This window comes from Ostrea edulis, chromosome 3 (genome assembly GCF_947568905.1).
Source record: "Ostrea edulis chromosome 3, xbOstEdul1.1, whole genome shotgun sequence".
Taxonomy (NCBI): domain Eukaryota; kingdom Metazoa; phylum Mollusca; class Bivalvia; order Ostreida; family Ostreidae; genus Ostrea; species Ostrea edulis.
Window position 1 is genome coordinate 9,083,535 of NC_079166.1, and position 23,621 is coordinate 9,107,155.

The 23,621-nt window shown below is 34.2% G+C and overlaps 2 protein-coding genes across 2 annotated transcripts in view; one reads left to right on the top strand and one right to left on the bottom strand.

The window, feature by feature from the left end:
* Positions 1-3,170: 3,170 nt before the first annotated feature.
* On the bottom strand, positions 3,171-10,975 carry LOC125675490 (ranBP-type and C3HC4-type zinc finger-containing protein 1-like). Its single transcript, XM_048913214.2, has 3 exons — positions 10,809-10,975; positions 4,608-4,866; positions 3,171-3,810 (listed from the first exon to the last, which is right to left on the bottom strand). Exons 1-3 carry the CDS (start codon positions 10,854-10,856, stop codon positions 3,185-3,187), a joined length of 933 nt encoding a protein of 310 aa, XP_048769171.2. The 5' UTR covers positions 10,857-10,975; the 3' UTR covers positions 3,171-3,184.
* Positions 10,976-11,065: 90 nt separating this feature from the next.
* LOC125676739 (uncharacterized) overlaps positions 11,066-23,621 on the top strand; it is an 81,979-nt gene continuing 69,423 nt past the window's right edge. Inside the window, exons 1-5 of the mRNA XM_056159008.1 lie at positions 11,066-11,091; positions 14,070-14,164; positions 20,103-20,198; positions 20,309-20,506; positions 20,633-20,662. Coding sequence (XP_056014983.1) covers positions 14,087-14,164; positions 20,103-20,198; positions 20,309-20,506; positions 20,633-20,662 — 402 coding nt within the window. The 5' untranslated portion in view covers positions 11,066-11,091; positions 14,070-14,086. The remainder of the gene's footprint in view (positions 11,092-14,069; positions 14,165-20,102; positions 20,199-20,308; positions 20,507-20,632; positions 20,663-23,621) is intronic.

The following is a 23,621-nucleotide window of genomic DNA, read 5'->3' on the forward strand; positions in this document are numbered from 1 at the left end:
ATCGTTGGTAACGCAATATTGTCATCGTTGACTACTGCTTGGGAACAAAAATAAATATTAAATAAATCTGATTTTCCTTTAGTGTCACTTATCGGCGGGCTGTGTTCATCAATTTTAATTGGAGGATAAGTACTCGAGTTTTTAGTACTAATGATTCTTTTTAGTTTTGTCCACCATTGTTTAGAATTTACTCTACCTGATTTTCATGTATCAGCTACTTTTGTGTAATAAGTTTGTCTTGCATTTTTAATTTTATTGATACATATATTTCTTGTTTTTCTATACCGTGCCCAATCACAAGGACAATCATTTTTTTAACAGTTGAATGGTGACGTTTACGAATTCTAATCAATCTATGTTAATTTTGTGTTAAAAAAGTGAGGGGGCACAAACCCAATTGTGCCCCCCCCCCCATCTTCCAAAAGTGAGGGTGCACGTGCCCCGTCCTCTTGTCCTACACCCCTGATAGACATAAATTATCCAGTGAAATGCTATAGTCTACCCAAAGTTATCGTTCGCATACTCACTAATACATGTACCTCTATCAACACTTATTTTTCAAAATTCTTGAAAAACGATAATGATGCGTAAATGAAATAAACTATTGACTTCAGTTGGAAAAAATGTATGTGAATTCATCAGTTTTAAGAAGATTTCACGCCTCTCTGTGACACGAGAAGTATTGTATTTAGACGCAGCTCTTTTTTATATGTGTGTTTGATTACACAAGATCTATACATGTAAATAGATAGCATAAATACATTGGTAGATTCAGAGGGAGGTGAGGAGGTTTTATAGGTTGTACCTCTGCATATCATTACAACCTGTTGCTTAATGAGGTAAAAATAACACATTTTGAGAATGGAACTCCCCTTTTGAAAACTAAAATTTATGGTAGAACCCCTTTTTGAAAATTTCCTGGATCCGTCCCTGAAATATGCGGGTTTTTTCCAGTTGTAATTGGTCATGGAACCTACTGTGGGTTTTCCTCAAATTTAATGAACTAGTTCTTACTTTTATTTTATTAACCGTGAAAAACAATTTACACATGGAATGAATTTGATATGAAGAGCAGCAGGAACGACAACTCTGGGTAAATAATGACCTGAAAACCCGTATCAACTCCTTTAAAATAAATTAATCTAAGAAAGGGAGGGGGTCATTTTTCTACGGGGGTCATTATTTGTCAGGTATGACACGCAAAATAATGACCCCTGGATCTTCTTTCTACAAAATTATCCAATTTTTCTACGGCTAAGGGGTCATTTTTCGACGTCGAAAAATGGACTGAGAAAAATGACCCCCGGTCATTTTTCTATGAGAGTCAAAATGTGCCTCTACACTGGCTGTTTCACTTTTTCGAGACGATAGCTACGCTAGATAATTAACGTATCTAACATATTAATTAATGGTGAAGATAACGAACAATATTATAAATCCCATAACTTATATGCTAAAGGAAGAAATGTCTTGCTGTGGCCTTCAATTCGACATATAGATCTATTGACGACGTTTTGACTATTAACAATGGTAACTTTCATTCATTTGTCGATTCGATATATCCCTGTGAGCTCGAAATAAGACACCACAGAGTCGTCCACTTCTGCTTCATACTTAGATATTCTATTGAAAGTAGACGTTAACGGCAAACTGACAACTTAACTGTATGACAAATGGGATTATTTCAGGCTCTCCATCGTCAGCTTCCCATATTTATGTAGCAATATTCCATAACACCCCTACATGGTGTTTATATCTCTCAACTGATTCACACACATTTTTTTTTTACTTTGATTTTATATCTTCCACATTTTTTGTGACAGAAGTGAGATAGCGATAGAATAGATATATTACAATATCCAATATATATTAATGTCACACTTGTTGGAAATCAAGTACCATATATCTAATCTAGAATAGCAAATCACACAATTCTGTGTATGATATCATAAACTAGATAACAATGGAGTACAGATGGCAGAACTGGGGGCTGTTTTGTATCAAACAGGCCACACACCTCACTATATAAAAATATGGGCAAGTATCCCATAGTACATGTATAAAGCGAATAAAATCCACTTTCGTTCTGTATAATTTAATTCAGTAAACCGCATTTGATATCATTTGATGAATGATTCTTTAAAACAAGATGTGTTTGTGAAACACTAATGCCCCTGCTATTGGCCAACTCTAAAGATGGCTAATATATCACAAGGACAAATATCTTGGTACTAGTAGAAAGATCTTGTCATAAGAAATGTTCACGTGCAATATGAAAGCTCTAATATAAAAGTATCATTTAGATGTTATGACGAATGTCAATTTTTTTAAAAGTAGGTCAAACTCCAAGGTCAAAGTCACAGGGTCAAACATGTTGATACCCAAGGGAATGTCTTGTTACAAGGAATACTCATGTGAAACATCATATTTTTAGCACTTATTATTCAAAAGGTATTAGCAAGGTTAAAGTTTTCAAAAAGTATGCCAAACTCCAAGGTCACCGGGTAAAAAATGTTGTTACCCACGGAAAGGTCTTGTCACGAGGAATACTCATGTGAAATATCAAAGATCTAGCACTTATTCTTTAAAACTATTAGCAAGGTTAAAGTTTCAGTCAGAATGACAGAATTACAGACTGACCGAATTACAGAATGACACAGGACAAAACCAATATGCCTTCCAATCTTCGATCTCAGGGGGCATAAAAAATCAATTGTACATGACACAGGTCAATATTGTCATAGCAACAACATGGAAACTGAACAGCCGGACGTATTGTGACGCCATTCTTAGGACATATGATCTTCAACTTTCATCGAAGATTGATTGATTATTTCTTGCTTAACGTTTCTCTCGATAATTTTTCACTCATATGGAGACGTGTTTCATCGTGATATTAAAGGGGAAGCTTGATTATATGATATAGAGGATACTGATAAAGTCAAATGAACAATGAAATTGCCTGTAATAAATGAATATCAATTATATCAATATTTACAATCACCGTGTACATATGCAATTAAGCAATATCCATAATGTTTCTGTAAAATACAATCGGCTTTATGATATATATATATATATATATATGTATATGTATATATATATATATATATATATATATATATATATATATATATATGGTTATAGAGTGAACAATGATTTGCACATACGATGTTTTAAATATTTACTGTGGCTCAAATACATTCTGAACTGGAGCTACAGTGCACTTGGCATCGTAATTCCCACATGGAAGGCGACGGTTAACAGCAACCTCCAGACAGACGAAACAAAAGATAGTGTTACAATGTGTACACTGCATGGTTTTACACGCCTTTATATGTTCTATTAGAAATCTGCATTCCGGACACATTCGCTTAGAAGGCACATCTTCGATTTTTGACATATCGATTTTCTTCAGGGGAGCATCATTTAGAACTCTTTGAATAGATTCTAAATCTTTATTGCTGCATTCATGGTTTGCAATCCAGGGAGCCTTGCAATCCCAACAGAAGTCAAAGGCAGATCCATTCTTTTTAGAACAAACAGTACAGCGGATTCGCAAAAAATCATCCTGTCGTTGACAGAACTGGCCACATGATGGGCATTCTGATATCGAATTACTATCTTGATTTATCAAGTTGAAAGAAATTTTGCGATCATAGAATATTATTTCATCTTCTGTCATGTCAGCTTTTCTAGCGATTTCTTGCATATTCCACTGGGCATCGCAACCCGATGTAAGACAATATATTGCTGGCTTTACTTTAGACATCAGCGTATATTTCATGTGCCCAAAAAGATTGTATGGAGCTGCAAATATATAAATATGTCAAACTTATTCGGTACCAATTTTGTTTATAGATAAATAAAATACACCACCATGTCGTTCACTTCTGCGTCATAATTGGATATTTTATTGAAAGTAGATATTAACGACAAACTAACAACTCAACTTTAGGACAAAGGGAATGATTTCAGCTTCTCCGTTATCAACTTACGATATTTATGTAACGATGTTTATATCTCTCAACTGATTTGATATGCAAGAGCTTGTTCTGCGTATAGTCAGTTTTTAAATTGAGGATAGCTACTGGCAAGCATATTGATGGTACAGGGGTTTCAACAGTTTCATTCAAAGTCAGCATTTCCAAAATCTATGGTCTTTATAACGATATAGTTTGCCAATACAACCTCGCATTGGGTCAAATGCTGTCTTACGTGTTTCATGCCGAGGGTTAGACCGTTCGTGGCACACTGATTTTGACTGTGGATAACTCCGTTTACTTGATCAAGATATAGGGCTCACGGCGGGTGTGACCGGTCGACAGTGGATGTTTACTCCTCCAAGGCACCCGGTCCTATCTCTAGTGTGTCCAGGGATCCGTGTCTGCCCAACTATCTATTTTGTACTGCTTATGGGAGTTATGCGATTCATTACTGTTCATTATCTTCACTTTTCATGATAATGATAAGGAAATGGAGTTTTCTGAAGTATTACGTAATTATTCATATTTCATTCTAATATTAATTGTATAATCAATTTCATGAATTTAGTGATTTTGTATATTGATCTTGTGATCTGAGGTAGATATAAATATACTACACACTTATTGCGTGTCCACACGACATTTTAAGCCTGGGTTCGTCGTCTTCCATAATCATATCTGGCTCTGTTGTAACCATGTGGGGCGGAATTGTTCTCTCTGGATTTCCAACCATAATTTGCAATGGTGTAGACAGACCTTGGATTTCTCTATCATTTTCGAAGATAATGCCATCTTCCAAGTGAACAACATCAATATCAGAATATTGAATACCTAGTAGAGCTGCAATGTTGTTCTTAAGCTCTTCCACTGTCAATGGATTCTGAAATAAAGGCTACCATGAGCATGTGAATGCATGTATACAACAGGCATTTCAGAACAATATATAATACACGAGTGGAAAACTTAGGTACGGTTATTTTCTTAACCCATGATGTAAAAAAATGCTTAAGATAGTATCAGCCATCATTAGGCTGTGACATACTTTATTTTCGTTGTATGGATAAAATACCCTAGCTTTTTGAAATGACAGAAGGTAAAGAGACAAGCTAAGAGTTATGTGAGTAAAATATTTCTCAAAATTGACTAAGATCAACAGCCCTGGAAATATTTAAACATTAAATAAAAAGAAAAATAGTTGAAAATCAAACTCCTTGCATCATGTACATCTTCAAAATCATTACAAATGCACTACCTTTAAAGCTGTGAGACCAAAATGTCCTCACATGATAATATTTACCCCAAATCAACCGGTAATTTTCTCACCAATTGAAGAAAATCAAATCTCTTGTCATATGTACACCTTCAATATCAAACAAACACACTATAAAATGAAAAGATCCTCACCTGAAAACTGTGGTAAGAATTATAGAGGCAAATGTTATATTTCGTTACAACCGAGAGAGTTCAAGGACTTGAAATTGTCTCAAAACTGAGGAAAATAAAAATATGTACAAATTGTTAATGCTCAAACACTCTCTGAAATAAGAGGGTAATCATTTAAAAAATGTTGGAGGAGTTAGCCGTACGAATTATGACCTTTCCATATAATATTACCCTTTAAATAAAGCGGTATAACTCCTACAAGAGAGGTTGAAATTGATCAAAATTGCAGCATGATGTAGACAGAATCAGAAATAAGGCAAGTTTCACCTTGATATGTAACAGGAAAATGAGCTAGAAACAGAAAACACAGAACAGACAGATGGACGGACGGACAGAGGTACATGCATCACTTTAACTTAATACATCTCGTCTAAAACCGGCCGTAAAAAGAGGAGACTTCATATATTTTTTTGTTAATCATAATTCCTTATACCAACAGTTTCGTTTAAAGTCAGCATTTCGCAAATTATATGGTCGTTATAACGATCTAGTTTGCCAATATAACCTATCATTGGGTCAAATGCTGTCTGACGTGTTGCATACTGATTGTTAGACCGTTTTAGGCGCACTGATTTTGACTAAGTATGCCTCCGTGTACCTGATCAAAATATTGGGCTCACGTCGAATGTGACATGTCAACAGGGGATGCTTACTCCTCCTAGGTACATGCCGGTATTGCAACCTACCGTAAGCTACAAGGATATGGAATATTCGTATCTTATATTGATCTGTCAGTTACCTCGACCAATATCATCCTACTTAACACAATATAGTTACGAGCAAACAGTTGTCATTCAGGTAAAGAATAATAATTCCAACAATAAAATTAAATTACATTTGACATTATTCCGTGAATACAGTATGGTGCAATACGTATTCGTACGACATGGCGGTGAGTTTACATTTGCGCGTCCAGCCAATATATTTAACGGAGTATGAAATAGCTGTTAAATAGTGTTGGAATTCTCCTAGTTATTTATAGCATTGTTTAGTCATGTGACATTCATGTGTCACATGGTTTTGTTATGGCCTGCTATATTTCCGGAAATACGTGTATACAAGTGAAAGCGAGATGGGTAGAAAGGGGAAAGAGTTATCAAGCGATGTGAAAAAAACAAAACTTTTAGACCAGTAAAATTCTATTCGGAAAGAATCATAACTGTCAAGACTTCCTCATACGACAATTTCAAGCGTGAAAAAACGTATTTAACAGAGAGGTTCAGCGGAAAACACCAAACGGCCTCCAAAAGTGACATATCGGCATCAACGTCGATTGGAAAAGTTGGCCAAGACGAACAGAGGGCAAAGTTTCCTTGATATTACGAACATATTTAATGATAATGTAGATCAACCTGTTGCAAAACGTACCGTGCAGCTTCATTTCCATAAGCATGGTTTCTCGAGTCGTGTTTCTAAGAAGAAAGTGGTTGAGAAGGAAGCTAACAGGAAGAAAAGATTGTCTTCGTAGAAGGAAAAGAGAATTATTGGAACAGAGTTAATTTTCGGACGTATCTAAAACCATGATAAGACATGATTTCCATGTATATGTGTGGCACAAAAAGGCGGCCTGATTTAGTAACAGCACGACAAGGTAAGCCATGTTATGAAATAATGATTTGTGGGGGGGGGGGGGGGGGGCATAAGAAGGTGTGGAGATTATGAAGTCTATGAATGGCAATATAAACGCTGAGAAATATCAGGAGATCATTGATGAGAGCTTGTGACTAGTTATAGTCCGTCATTGTCCCACTGAAAATTACATATTTCAACAGGACAACGCTCCGGTACATCGGGCTAAAAGCATTCAGGAATTTCTCCACAGAAACAACATTACCAGCATGAGTTGGCCAGCACCAACTACACTATGTTAGAAGCCTGTATCGATTGATCCTACGAAGATTATTAAGTGTTATAATATTGAAAATACATTTGACAAAGTATTAGGTAAGTTTATTTTATTTTATTAATTATAGAAACAGCATATCTACAGTTTTATTCCGACCTAATTCCGTGGCGAATCTATAAACATTTTGTGCGAATACTTATTGCATCATACTGTACATATTTGGACACTTTTCTATTTTAAAAATATTGCACAAGAGATGATTACTAGCCCTTTTTAAATTTCATGTTGATGAAAAGCCCCTTTTGCCCAACCACCCCACTATCATAATATACATGTGTGTACATATCAGTCTTGTCTGGTTTTTAATGTTTCTCTTTTTTCTCGTATTTTCAGATTCATATTGTCTACGGCTACTAATCTCAGTTTTCTATTGCATGAACGATGAAGATACCGAACATTGTTCAAACCTACTACTCATACAAGTACTACAAAATAGATATTTGAGCAACACGGACCCCTGGATACACGAGGGGTGTAATCAGGTACCTAGGAAGAGTAAGCATCCACTGTCGACCGGTCACACCCGCAATGAGCCCTATATCTTGATTACGTAGACTGCATTATCCATAGTCAAAAACATTGCGCTAAGATCAGCCCAATAATCGATATGAAACACGTCAGGCAGCATTTGACCCAATGCGAGGTTGTATTGACGAACTAAATCGTTATAATGACCATATAATTTCCAAAATGCTGACTGTAATCGAGATTGTTGAAACCCCTGCATCATCAACTTGTTTATTAGTAGCAAGCCTCCGTTTAATCACTGATCATACGCAGAACAAGCTCTTGCGTATCGAATCAGTTGAGAGATATAAACAACATATGCAGGTGATAATGGAATATTGCTACATGAATATGAGAAGTTAGCGATGGAGAAGATGAAATCATCCCATTTGTCATACACTTGAATTATCAGTTTGCTGTTAATGTCTACTTTCAATAAAATATCTAAGTATGAAGCAGAAGTGGACAACTTTGTAGTCTCTTTTATTTCGAGTTCACAGGAATATATAGAATCGACATATGAATGAAAGTTGTTGTTGTTAATAGACAACACGTCGTCAATACATCAAAGTGTCGAACTGAAAGTCATAATAGAAAAAATTCTGCATATTATGAATATAGAAACAGGTAATCGAACAAAGGAGCACAATTTGTGCCCGTGTAAATTCCAACAGACTATTGGAAGACCCTATCACCAAAGACAACGAAGATGGTGTCAATGAAGAACTCTAGCATATTTTTTTCTATTTCAACTTAAGAGTACTTGTGCGTAGAATCAGAGTTAAGTTTTAGGATGACTGATCAATAGATATGAATATTTCCTTTGTCCATTTGTGTTGAAGTAGCAACTGTAGATGGTTTCGAAAAGTATAGTATTTAATTTATCGTCAGAAATGGTCGTGTATATTGTTGAAAAGTCATCGATTTTGATGTTATTGATTTGGGAATTGTTTTTGCGATTTTAAGTGTACTAAACGTTCTTCAGATTTTTTAGAATCCACATATGATTAACGCCACTTCTGGCATATGTAGTCGCACAGTAAGTTTGAAGTTTCTCCTTCACATCTGTTAATATTTTCGTGTTGAGCAAAGATAGGGGCTTGGTAGAGTACTTACTGAATCCAACAATGTATCTTTGTTTGTAGGGGTTTTTATGTAGTTTAGGAATCTAGTATAGGTATGGTAAGTCATATTCATTCGACCCATTGACTGAGATATTAAATGTGTCTAAAACTGAAGCATGGTTTTGAAGAATTTCATATTTTGAAAGAACAGTTAGAGTATAAGTACGATTACCAAAAGTGGAATTAATGCCAAGTTCGTTTAAAATACAGTTGTAATAATGAGCCTTACAAACAAAGACAATGTTGTTACTATCTCTGTCAGCTGGAACCAAAAGATATTCCTAATGTAACCTATCTAATGCTTTTATCATTTCTGGTTTACTAAACACAGAAGGATAGATGTTACGTACTTTTGTTTTAATGTCTCGATTCGAGGAAGGACAAAATATCTTTGCACACTTGGTGTATTTATATATGTAGATACTGGGTTTTACCTTCTATTTTCTATTTATATATATTTACTGATTAAAATTCAGATACCTCTAATCCAACCTTCCAATAGAAATTACGTTCGGCGTTATTTTTTGTGGATATGATGCACATGCACCACTAATTTTGTTCTCAATCAACGAAAAAGCGAGTGACATTTTAAATTAGACGATTTAACGTAGTTCCACCCTCCTGGGACGTCATAAGATTTCGCAAAGTCGATGATTTAATAAGATTTATGCATGGCTAGAACATAAATTGTGTTGGAGCATTTTTCAATAGTTATTGCAAAAAATATTGTTAATCATCAAATATTTAAAAAGTCTAAGTCACATATGAATAACCAATTATATGATTTAAGATATTCAATCCAAGGGCAATAACTCTGTTTTCATTAAATTATTCATCAAGTCCTTTATGCGATTGGTTTCTTTAATTTTCACAAACATTTTGTATCTTTTTTAAAGCAAGTTTCGTGAAATTGTTATAAAAACTATTCTGTCGTTTCAATCAGTTTTTTGTGAAATTTTGATAATGCTGTTGAAGGAAAATTGTAATTTTCTGACGTTGATACAGGTATATGGGTGCCAATTGATAAATTATTTATTTATACCGCAACATACTTATTTTATCATTTGTATTTGTTACTAAGATATATCATTTTAAGAATCAACAATCAAATCTAAGATTGAACCAATAATTCTAGAAGGGTGGAATTACCTTAACGTGAAAACTAATGTTTTGAAGTACTACATATTATTTGAAATTTTAGATGTTTAAATCTAGAACCAATCAATGATTGGTTGATTGATCGATTGTATATTGTTCAACGTCCTTCTCGAAAATATTTCACTCATATGGAGACGTCAATATTGCCGATGAAGGGCTGCAAGACACTCGGCGCTTATGGACATTGAGCAGGGAAGGGTCTTTATCGTGCAACACCTACTGTTCCACTGAACCTTGGTTTTTCCAGTGTCATCGGAAGGAATACCCCATTCAGTCGCCTCCTACGACAACCAAGGGTTACTGAGTACCTATTCTAACTTGGATCCCCACGGAATACTTAATCAATTAAGTCATACTACATACATGTAATCCAATTCGAAAATTCATATATTGGACTTTTTGTAAATAAGAATATTTATTTAAAAGGGATGGCTCTTTATGTAAATATTAGATTTACTGTTGTACATTTATGTAGCATTACTATAATCAACACATATTCCCCTAAAGCGCTTTATATATAAACCAAACTAAACAAAAAACATTACATATATAAAAAAGGATGTGGGTAATACTAAACTGAGATTAGCATAGTAACTATATCTAATAGCAGGCAAAACAATAAAAAGTTATATAAGCGATACTAAAATCATTTCATCATCTTCAAATATTTCATGGGCATCTCACCTCATTAAGGACTTGTTCATTTTTGCTCGATAGTTGTTGGAACATCATGCTTTTTTCATTGGATATATCCTCTTCTAATCTGAAAGTGTTTAGGAAAGGAATGACTTGAAAATCTCACTATCAATGAATATACGTACATTTACTCCCCTCGTTTTTGATTCAGCGATAAAAATGCTGATAATCTTAATCTAGAAACATATACAATAGGAAAGTCCACTGCAGAAAAGATAAAATGATTGTCACACAACAGTCGCTGTCATTCTGAGACAAACCCACTATACAGGTAAACTATTCATTTATAGTTTTGCACTTCGCAACATTCCTTTGACTCTTGTTCTTTATATTTCATAGAAAGATAATGAACCTTCTTGTTAGACTGATATTTGTGAGAAATTACGACAAAAGGATTGCATAAGCACATCATCTTAAGATATCAATTTCTATTATTTTGTGAAGGAATAAAACGTACGAGCATACATTATTCAAGTATAACACATACAATATGCATATTTACTATTTAATCGTGTGGTAAAATGCATCATAGAGTTCTGAAGGTTATTCGCGTACCAATGCAAAGACAGAATTACTGTGAATATGTTGGATGTATGAAAATAGTCGAGCATGTCGTCTGCATCTAGTATCTCAGTCCAAAATGAACCGTTGATTTTGTAATAAGACCAGTAAAAGTCTATACCATACTATCTAGTAATCAAATTATCATCACCACCTTATTAGGGGTGGTATGGTATAGACTCCTACTTTTAGTATTACCCGTTATACATTACTTGTTCATGTGCTCGGTCGCATGTATGCATAATTAAAACAAAGCTTTGTTGTACACACACTTTCTCTCAGACAACACAACACAGGTGTACCTCATTCGATGTCAGAGAAGTTGATCTGACCACTAATCTGGTTAATATTGCTGAACAAACACAAGAAATTAATCCGCGTGCCGGATTTTTCAACAAATTTTCTTTCAGTAATTATACTTTGAATTCCTCGAAGTGGTAACATGGCCAACGAGCACCTTACACCATGTTAACATTAAAGTTTATGTTTATGATATCTAAATGAAAATCAATTCACTATTTGGACTATTACTTTTTCATTATTGCGCATTCTTTCATTTTACGTTATGACTTCACATTTTGGTTTCCATAGTTGTTGTGTTAATCGCGGATTACCCAAGGAATTACACGGGGATTTAAGATATAGCTTAAAAATGCACACATTATACATTTATAGGGTTCGGAAATGAAACACTAATGAGCGTTCATCAATTTGTATACACACACCGTTGCAGTTACGATACTCCATCTTTCAAAAAATAATAACCCATTGCTTAAACATATCACAAAACCAATACAGTGTATACTCGACTAGGTTTTTCAATTCATCATGAGTATATATTCAGTGTATCATACACTTTCGTATCCGAATAATATGCATGAAATATCAATTCAGGTTACACAAGTGAATATTATTGGCATTGATTTTGACACGGCGGTTTACATTTTACACCCCAAACTCTTATAAAGAGTACAACCAACATACCGTTATTTATCTCACAATTATCGGTACAAACGAATATTTGTAGTTTGAAACGCCACATGAAATTTCAAAATTCGTTCAAAATAAGTAAATAATTGACCTACAATTATTATCGCTTTTGACAAATGAAGCACATCTTCCCATACTAGTACACGTAGTATCAAAGGATTGAAGCAATATCCTTGGTCATATTGCTGTTAGAAAAAAATGTTTTTCCCAAACAAATGAACAAACCCTCTCTACATATCTCTATCAACTCATATTATTTTAGCTTCTGCATACATATAAGTTAATATATAAATGGTATTAGTGTTCAGAACACATACCATGTACTAATATAAAGAGCAGGATTCATATCAGTCTGTTGGCTTGTGCCCTTATCTCGTGCATTAAAATTGCTTGTTTGTATAGTGTATTATGTTATGGAGATTAGATATATGAAATATTGTTTACACTAACCCAAACTATATCAACACGAATAACGTGCGTACGTGTGACTTTGCCCGTATATCTCTCTATGTGATCCTATCACCATGCCCTTCAAAATCCTAATATATGTCAAAGTTGGCTCAGCAGCTTTAGCTTCATGAAATATTGACTGGCAGTAATCTAAGGCGGTAAATATCATTGTGAAACCATGCGTCAAATACTGCATGATATAGGGTTTGGATTGCCTACACGTTTTCATAATATCTAAGTAACTATGTGGGCTATACCAAGGCATAAAACATTGCTGTGAGGTCATGCCTTTCTTCTTGCAGTCTAAAAGTTTACCTGCAGCTGTCCGGTAATAATAATCACCAGTCCAATAATATATCATCGGACTGCAGTCATAAAAAGATCGGACAGCATTTATAAAAGGAACAAATTGGAAAGTGGTGAAGGGATATTTTTAGCACAGAACACTTTCAGAGAAAGTAAATCTAATATATATACAGACAGTATCATAGATGGTATCATCAACATGGAGAAGGAAAATCCAGGTTTTGATTTAAAATTTGAATTGGATGATACCGGCACCACGGAGTATGAAAATAATAAACGAATTTATGTCCAGTTCTGGCATAGGGTCTGATAATATTTCCGTCTCTTTGGGTTTGATCTCCTCTGACTGATACTTGCAATCTATACCCGAGTTTCCATCCATGCATCAAGAATATTTATTAGTTTCATTTCTTAAATCCATGAATTATAGATGCTTGGTAAATGACTGTCGTTTTCAGAGTATCTTGCAAATAGTAAATCCTTACTATTGCATTACATTGTAAAGCAGCATCAACTTCAGTTATGCATATTTTAAATCATACTCATGGATAAATTGACGTTCGATTACAAAACGGTTAATACCCAGTTTGTTGTTTGGTTTTCTTATTTAAAATTGCAGCGATAGCTGTAGGTAGAGCAATTCATATAATGTTAGATTGAAATATTTTCAGATATACATGCATGTATGAATATTAATAATTTGGCGTACATATTTTCATTTTACAAATCCAAAAATAAAACACCTTGTGTGAAGTGCACCTTACTTTTAGCAGCATATGATTTACATTCCTAATTTTAGCACCATGTGGAAGAAACCTTCACGAGCTGTCAATGGAAAGAAATAATTCAAATGAATTACTATTCTGTTTTAGAATTATACGAAATAGATATCCATTTTTTATATGCATTTCATGCGATATTTATTATTCAGGTCTTTTGCAGTGCGGTGAAACATTAGCATGGAGCTTGGAAAATGTCTCGACTGTTATAAAGATTTGACAGAACTGACATGTGGCAGTGTACAGATAAAGGATACAGTGAGTCAAACTTTGTGTTTCTTTCTTAGAAATATTCTGGGTAATGGTCCGGTATTTTTGTCTCCCATTAATAAGTCATGTTGGATTCAGCCAAATATTGTATTCGAAACTGAAATGAACAACCTTGTCTGCAGGCATTGTCACCTTCTTCTATCAACAGTTTCAGTAATTGACAGTCTATATTGCAGCATTCCTCTACAAAGCAGCGTTGCGAACGAATGCATACGTACAAAAGTAAATACATATATCTTTCCAAGACAACCATGTTTGATTTTTTCCATATGTTGTACCATAGTTGTTAACTTTCTGCAACATGCCGATTTTTGATATACTATCGCTGACATTTGTGAAGCAATTACGAGCTGATAGCAATATGAGAAACATAATATTCACTGAAAACATATTACGAGGTGAACATTATACATGTACAGTACCAGCAACGTTATTCTTGACATGATAAACGATAGAACACGATACACGCACGATAGGATAGGATTCACGCACGATAGGATAGGATACACGCACGATACGATAGGATACACGATAAACCTGATAAACGCAAAACCTGATAAACGATCTTCACGATAGACCTGATAAACGCAAAACACGATAAACGATCTTCACGATAAACGGAAAACCTTATAGGAATGTTGTAAATTTAGAAACGGTTTAGACGGAACGAAATTTTGATACCTACAACATAATTACATTATGTTTACATTATGTTGATAATAATATTGAAGGATTTCAATGTTCATTATATACCTACATTACGGACAACGCGGATTTCTTGTTTCCCGCGTTCTCGCGATGGGAAAAAATCTAACGCGGTAATCTATAGGTAACTCAGAAAAACCGCGTTCTCATCGCGGGATGACTATCAGCTACCTCTCCCCATCGCGGTAACATTTGTTTAAAACATTGATCAGTTTTGTACCATATAATTTCTTTAATTCACGGTCGTACGGGTTTTTTTTTTTTTTGGGGGGGGGTTATGTTTTTTATGCCATCACAGCTAAAATTAATATATATATATATATATATATATATATATATATATATATATATATATATATATGGCATTGAATTCATTATTTGATATCTATATGAATTTTATCAGCCAATGATTCTAAAACTTATATTGTCACCTAATGTTTAATATATAGATAACTAAATGTAATATAATGTAGTGGTATCATGATTCAGTAGCTCTCTTATGCTAATGTATATTACCTTGAGTATGAAATATTGTGTGTGTAGCGAGGAGGGGGTTATTTGCATCAAGCTCTAAGTTCACGGCTCATTCAACATCTCAAGTTATTTTCATAACGACCGCTTTAAAAAAAATCAACCGCACTACACCTGTTAGATATTTTTACACTATGATTGATAATTGATAGTCATAAGTAATTGGAACATATTTATTTGAATTGATATTTTGTTAACAAGACATAAATAAACTGTTTAAAAAACATAAACAAAACCCGGCTTGTTTTAAATTCGCAATTTTGAAACGCTTAGTGTGTAAAAAATTCAAATAATCATCAAAACCAACATAAATTTCCAGTATCTACACGTACGAGTATTGGTACATGTGTATATGTACAAAGTATAAAAAAAAAACAACGATGACAGCGGAATCGTGCCCAGTCGAGCAGAATTTTGGGGGATGCAACACCCTTGCACCCTTTTAAAACTTAATCTTCTAAATGTGTGAAATACAATGTCCCTGAGAATGTTAGCTGTCAAAACACGGGTGATACACAAAATCAGATATAAGGACGCGCACAAGTTCAGCAGTTGCTATATAAGTAGCATACACGTGGAAAAAAATCGGAAGAAAAAGAACCATTATTAAAATATACATGTATGTGATAAACAATGTAATTTACTGATTCTTCCTTTCAAATCGAACTCCCTATTTTTCTGTTAGTGTTAATTACAAATAATTGTTTCTAGACAAACAAATGTTTATGAACTTCAGATGAAGGAGCTTTCAGATTTACTGTCCTCGGTTTACTGTCCTACTTTCCAGACTACTTAGAATTAAATTGTGATAAATTGTCACTCTCTCTGGACAGACAAATAGCTCTTCTTCTGCCTTAAAATCGACAACTTTATGTTCTCCTTCAAATATACCGTCTTTCCTCGATTCCTAAAAATAGCTTCTTTAACAAAACGAATAAAGGTTTCGGAAAGTATCGTACTTTTTCATTAGATTTTATATACGATCCCGATAGTTTCCGAAGCTACACGATAAACGATTTTCACGATAAACGGAAAACCTGATACACGCAAAACACGATACACGATAGACCTGATAAACGCAAAACACGATAGAAAACGGAAAACCTGATACACGATAGGATAGGATACACACACGATACGATAGGATACACGCACGATACGATAGGATACACGCACGATAGGAATGTCAAGAATAACGTTGCGGGTACTGTACTTCGAGTGTAACCAAATCAGGGTATTGACCGCGAAAATGTCAACAATTGCTTTATCATGACTGAATTATCTAACAAATCAAAACTGGCTCCTAAAATGTGTCAATTTTGAATTTGACAATTGATTATGGTTCCGTGTTGGTGAAATTGTGTTATTTTCATCTAAATGAAGGCACTAGCGAACATTATACAACAATGGACTGGGTTCGAGGACAACATATATTATGTTTGATCCGAGAATGAATATGTTGTCCGGAACCCGAGGCTCTTAGATGAGCGGATAGTTATTTATGACACAATCTACAACCTGTCTGCATCTTGCAATCAATAGCTTGATTAAATTTTGGCACTTCGACTTGTTTAATGTAAAACTTATACGGTACTAATTTTGATGCACCCGATGCGTATTTCTCTTCAGTGATGCTCAACCGAAATGTTTGAAATCCGAAATAACAATGAAGTTTTAGAACTAGTATAGGGATAAACAGTGTGCCAAAGAAGTGGAGTCAAATTCGTCTGAGGATAAGAGCTATGCGTGAGGGAGATAATCCTTAATTTTGAAATGAATTTCTAAATTTTATAACAGCAATTAAATATATATCTGTAGTTTCAAGCTAGTAACGAAGTACTTAGCTACTGGGCTGTAGAGACCCTCGGGGACTTTTTCAATACTTGGTTATCACAATGAATGGTTATTCTGCAACACCCAATGAAAAAAAAATATTTCTATTCTACCAGGGTTCAAAATTATACAACCGATCGCTTACCTGTACAGTTACGAATTAGATTACTATGACGTCATGACAGTTTCCAGAACGGACTGGGCCTACATGTTTTGTTGACTAAAAAGTGAAATGCTATGGTATACTTGATCAATTATTCAATATGTCCCGGACTATTTGAGGTAGATATTTCATATTTTGTCCATATATTTCTTATCGCAATACCTTTCATTTCATTTGATACCATGTGACCTCTTTTCAGAAAACATAGGCTATTAATTATATACGGAAATAATTTAGGTAGGGCTTCCATGTATTGTATGCATATTCTTTGTGGCAAAAGCCTGGGACACAATGATGTTTAATCTCTAGCTTTCGAGTGTGACCTATTTTTAAAAAAAAAAGACTGACCTAACCTATTTCATATATCCAGAATTATTTAATGTAGGGTTTTCATATTTTGTATATATATCCTAAAGTCATGGCCAGGTTTGACCTTATGACGATGGAGTTGAACCAACTTATCTGACACATTTTATATCGCCTGAATTATTCGAAGGAAATGATTCATATTTTGTATATTAATTTCTGATAGAATAACCTTTTCTTGCGTACTATTACTTTTGAAATCGTCAACTTCGAATTTGGCCTACTTCTAAGGAAAAGTAACCTGTACAATATCTTCGGAATTATTTAAGGTAGGGTTTTAATATTTTGTTCTTTGATTCTTTATGACAAGACCGTGTAATACAATGGCGTTTAATCCTGTGACTTTGACTTTGGTTTTAAAACGGACCTAATCAATATCTCCTGCACTATTCAATATAGAACGTTCATATTTTGTAGATTCATTGTTGCAAGGCCTTCTTATACTTTGATCTTTGGCCTTGAAGTTTGACCTTGTTTAATCTAAATCTGAAATACTTATAAGCTCCTGGATTATACAAGAAAGAGTTCTCATGTTTTGTATAAACATTTCTTATGTCAATGCGTTTCATTTCCTACTAAAACATATGGCTTTGTGACTTTTGTCTCATCGAGAACATAAAGCCCATGTTATCACATTGATCTATGTTAATTCATTTTTAATTAAGGAATGATATTTTGGGATTGATTTAGACCACGTTATGGGGTCAACGTTTTCATAGGGATAAAAAGGGGATTGATAAAGCAATATCTTAAACATCGTAAACACTACACAATGGCTGGGCTATGTTCAGATGAGCGATATTGTTGATTGATCTCTTGTTCGAATATCCCTGGATCAGGGCAAGAATAGGTTCTCAGTATACCTTGCCTATCGAAAAAAGCGACTAAATAGGACGATCGCTCAAATGAGACCGAAAAACCCGAGACCCCATGATGCAGCAGGTTTGGCACGATAAAGATTCCTTCCTGCGCATAGGCCATAAGCCCCAATATAGGTCAACAAAATTTACAGTCCTTTTACTGGCAATTGTGACGTCTCCGTATGAGTGAAAAAGTATTGCGTGGAACGTTAGAAAATATACAACCAACCAATCATTGAATTCTCAAATAGAAGTTTAAATCCTAAGTTAAGATCACCCTTTAGCAAATACTAAGTTATACTACATTGAATTCATTGCATAATCTTTTTGAAAGATTATCTGTATTCGCATGTAAAACTTAGATTCTCCATTGAGTCGCCATTCTAAATACCCATGCCCCAGTCATGATTAGAATGTAAAAGTTATAAGGTACCAATTTGATGCACCAGATGCGCATTTCGACAAATAATGTCTCTCCAGTGATGCTCAAGCCGAAAGTAGAAACAATGATCCTCAGAAATATGATTTAAGAAAATTAAATTTCCTCTTTATGGGGAACTTCATATCAATATAATAAATCATGACCTTGGCTGTCTTGAAAATATTTCTCCATAGTAGCATGTACAAATATACTCGTATTATGGTTCAATCCTAGTCTTGAACAATTTTGAATATATTGAGGAATCTTGAACTTAAGTACTGTTTTCTGGTTTGTGGTTCTTGAGAAGAAAAAAATTAAACATACTTTCCCCCTTTCTCAGTTGTTTCCCCTTTGAGAAGGGAGTGTCCATTCATTTAAAGAATTTTGAATCTCTTCAACCCATAGAGGCTTGCTGGTAAGCTTGGTTTGAATTAGTCCTGTAAATAAAAAAAAATGACTCAACAAACAGATGCCCGCCGGGCTACCGGTGATCGGAAAAGCTCGTATGAACGTACATATCAAATGAGCTAAACAAAGAGAGAGAAAGCTTATACATGAGATATTCATGGAAAAATGCAAGTGAATGTCGTCTTAAATAGCTTTAAATTTAGCAATATAATTTACAATAATTTTACTGTAGAAGATATTACATTTTCCTCTGACAATGGCCTATCACATTGACGATGAAGTCAAAATGCATGAAGCGTGTATAAATTTATTCCCAATAACAACACATTGAATATTTTCAAGAGGGAGAAACTGTTTTTATTGATTAGAATTTGGCCAGATTGCCCCTCCGATTGTGGCGAATGAAGCTTAGTTACGGTAAAATAAAAAACAACATTCCCATACTGTATTCTTTAGCTAAAGGCAAGCGTTTGGGCATTTTTCTTAAAACTTGCCAGCAGCGTGTTCACTTGAAAAGTAATGAAGAACTCATTGTAGAATACAAGGGCGTTGTCGTGGGCACATTTAAGACCTATGTCTTTGTAAATGAATAGTGAATAAAATAAACAGTATGGATCATGGACATCTTTTGCAATTTAGAATGGACAATATGGACCACCAGTACACGGGGAAAGAGGAACGATTAGAATATCAAGCTTTGGTCAACGATGTGGAGTTAATGCATGCAAAGAAGAGGTGACGCTAAACAATTCAAATACATACAATAATACACTGTAATATTTATTTTAAATTCCCTCTCTCTTCAAATATAATCATTACAGATCAGTGATGTTTAATTGTTTCAGTCAATATTCGAAATACCACAGTGTTATCATACATTCTGTGGCCATTGCCTCCAAAAGAGAGAAGCTATTGTGAATTTTGTGAAGCACAAACCTGAACAAGTTTTTGCTTGTCCACAATGTGTACATAAAGGATTTGCGTATAAAGAAGACACTAATTGGATAACCAAATTTGATGTGTACAACTCTCTTCGGGAAAAGGTACATAATATATTAAAACGTATAGCAGTTCAATTCAAGAATGAGGTTTTTAATAAATTTTGAAAATTTGGAATTCTTTGTATACTTTTAATGTCCTAAACCACTTGATCTTATTTCAATTTGCAGAAAATATGTATCGTGTGTTTCCAAATAATGGTATGTCTATTTTTTATATACTACACTCTGTCTATAACCTAGCAAAAAATAATTGTAGTGCCCTGCATTAGATGTCGATTCCCTATTTTGTTCTTACTGCTGTACATTGTTGCAATATTGCTATGTATGGTAAAACAATATGTTCCATTAAATAACAACATCGTATACTTTGATTTATTGAGCACCATACTTGGATTTACTTTTGTAGCTTTTTACATACAGGAAACGTGAGTGAAATGTTATCCAGTAGGTTCAATGTTGGGTCAAAATATAAATTGGAGAGTGGATATTACATATAAAGAAACAGTCGATACGACTCAATGTTTAAAATGATCGCTTCGTGACTGGGTGGTCGTGTGTTCAAGCCCCCTTATGCATTGGTAACGTCATATCTACACCGTAAAAATGATAGCGATGGTTCCTACACCAAGAGCTCAGCATTTAGCGGTAGGTCTTTAGTGCATGACCTAAAAAATAAAAAAAAGTTCCGTATCGCAGCAGGTGTTGACATGATAAGAACTCTCACCACCACGAGTCTAAAATTGGGACACTTCACTTAAAAATAACTTCTCAATATGGTTTGATAGTTCTTGATTGGAAATAAACCAACAAACTACAACTGCACCAGACATAGAATATATTACAGAATAGGTATTGCATTTGTTAAGTTCAAAATGGCAATAATAGATACATCAATTATAATGTATCTTTTCTTTGATTATTTTTAGCTAAATAAACAATTTGCAATTGACTGATATTAACAATCAGAAAATACTATATTACTCATCTATTCAGCTTTATAACCCATGCACACTCAACGTGCTAATTATCTCTCTTGCATAGATGTCAAATCACAACAAATCTAAATATGAGAATTAAGTAGGCCCCTTAAGTGCTTGCAGACTAGGCCAATATAATGTAGTTCGGTTCATGACAGATGAATGGAGGCAGGCTACTGACAACAAGTTGAAAATTGTGCTCTACTTGAACACCTGTTCCACAATTTGATGATGATAAAATTAACCAACGGCTATTATGTGTCTTTCAATAGGACCATTACATAGAAAACATATCTCAGTATATCAACACTATAAATTCCAAAAAGAATTATTACAGGAACGTAGCAACAGGAGAACTTGTCCCCACTTTATTTTGACAATGTAGTTTTTCCATAATTTTAACATGCGAAATTTGATTTATCCCCCACTCCTTATGGTAGAAGTAAATAATTGCGGAAATAGAATAAAACCTTGAAATCCATGTCCTAATGAATCAATCGTTTATCAAAACGTCATCGTATATGCTGCTTATTTGAATGTTCTGTTTTTAAAAAATGCACGTATTTTAATCATGTGCATGTATACAAAATTGGCTAGGCACGAATGTACGTACAACATTATGAAAAAATAACATTATAATATTTATCCGTGTATTACTCAAAACATCATTAAATTTAAAGAATATTAATGTTTTGCTCTGATTGCATCTATTTATGATTAAGGACAAGGCCATTTGTTGGCTAAACTTTGGAATTACAGATAAATTATGCAAGTTTGGTGCAGCAGTACAGCTTAAATGGAGATCAAAATTTCCTATAATGATGTAAATTATAAAGATCATTTTAGATTTTAAGAAATATATATAATTCACTGATCGCATTTCATATCTAATATATGAAAGGACACAACGCATGTTTCTAAACTTTTTCATTTTTTCAGCAAAATCAATTCTTTTCGAATTTGAAAAAGATGAAATTCAAATCTTGCGATATGCATATTTACTTTCGCTATTTTACGCGCCATTATGTGTGACGTCATATACGCCCTCGGGGTTTGAAAACATCTATTAGCCATTTCATAAACAGATTAGATTTAAAAAACAAAAAACAAACAAACAATTATCACGTTAACGGCTTGTAAATAATATCGAATTAAGATGTTTTGTGCCGTGCTCGGGTGTACTAATTGTCGGTAGAAAGGATTTACACTGAGTATTTTTCAAGTTTTTGAAGGAAGGTACGAGAAGAAAGACGTCGGGATAATTTTTTGTTGGAGCAAGAACTTTACATTAAAAACAAATACCCAGTTACTTTTTCAAAAACCGCGTGGACAGATACCCTGATAAACTGCGAGAAAATGGATATATCGAAACTATAAGCATTGGTAGGCCTACAACATACATTCTGTTTTGGTCTTCAAAGAACAATGTACGGTTTTAATCAAAATATGCCCTGTCAAGAAAATTCACCAAAATAGTAAATCTGGTATTTGAAAATGTGCCATTTATGAAAATGACCATTGTTATTCTTTTTCTACCAAAGCAGCTGTGATGTATTCAACAGAAAACATTATATCAAACTGACGACGTCACCAACTTTGACGTTAATTATGACGTAATATACGAGAGTTCTCCCCCAAGCGATGTTTTGAGTAGGAAAATAAAAATTGTATCACACATAGAAGTATTAATTTTTAATCAATGCGACATTGTAGGTTTTTTGTACTGATTTCACTGGGTATTAAATGGAATTGAAACCACATCAGATATGCTGCACAGGGGCAAAAACTGCAGGTATTCGCAGAAAGCTTTTCTGGTGCGGAAATATAATAGTCCGAACATCAAACTAAAGAAACATTTATATTCCGGTAACAGCGATTATTTATTTCTGTCTCCAACTTCCTTTATTGTGGCGGATTTTAAGAAAAACTATGTTTACATTTGTTAGAGTCTTGCGTGCATTCGGGGAAAAAAGACGACATTAAAGGTGGCTCAAATTCAAATCACTGAATTTTATGCAAAGTTTGCGTTATCACCAATCATGTCCAATGTCATTCTTCACGAATCTGAACACAATGGAATTCATCGGTATTTGTTTTCAATTGGTATACGCAATATTCCTTGAACCTTGATGATAAAACAACATAAATGTATATTCTCAATATTATATGCGTGGTATTTG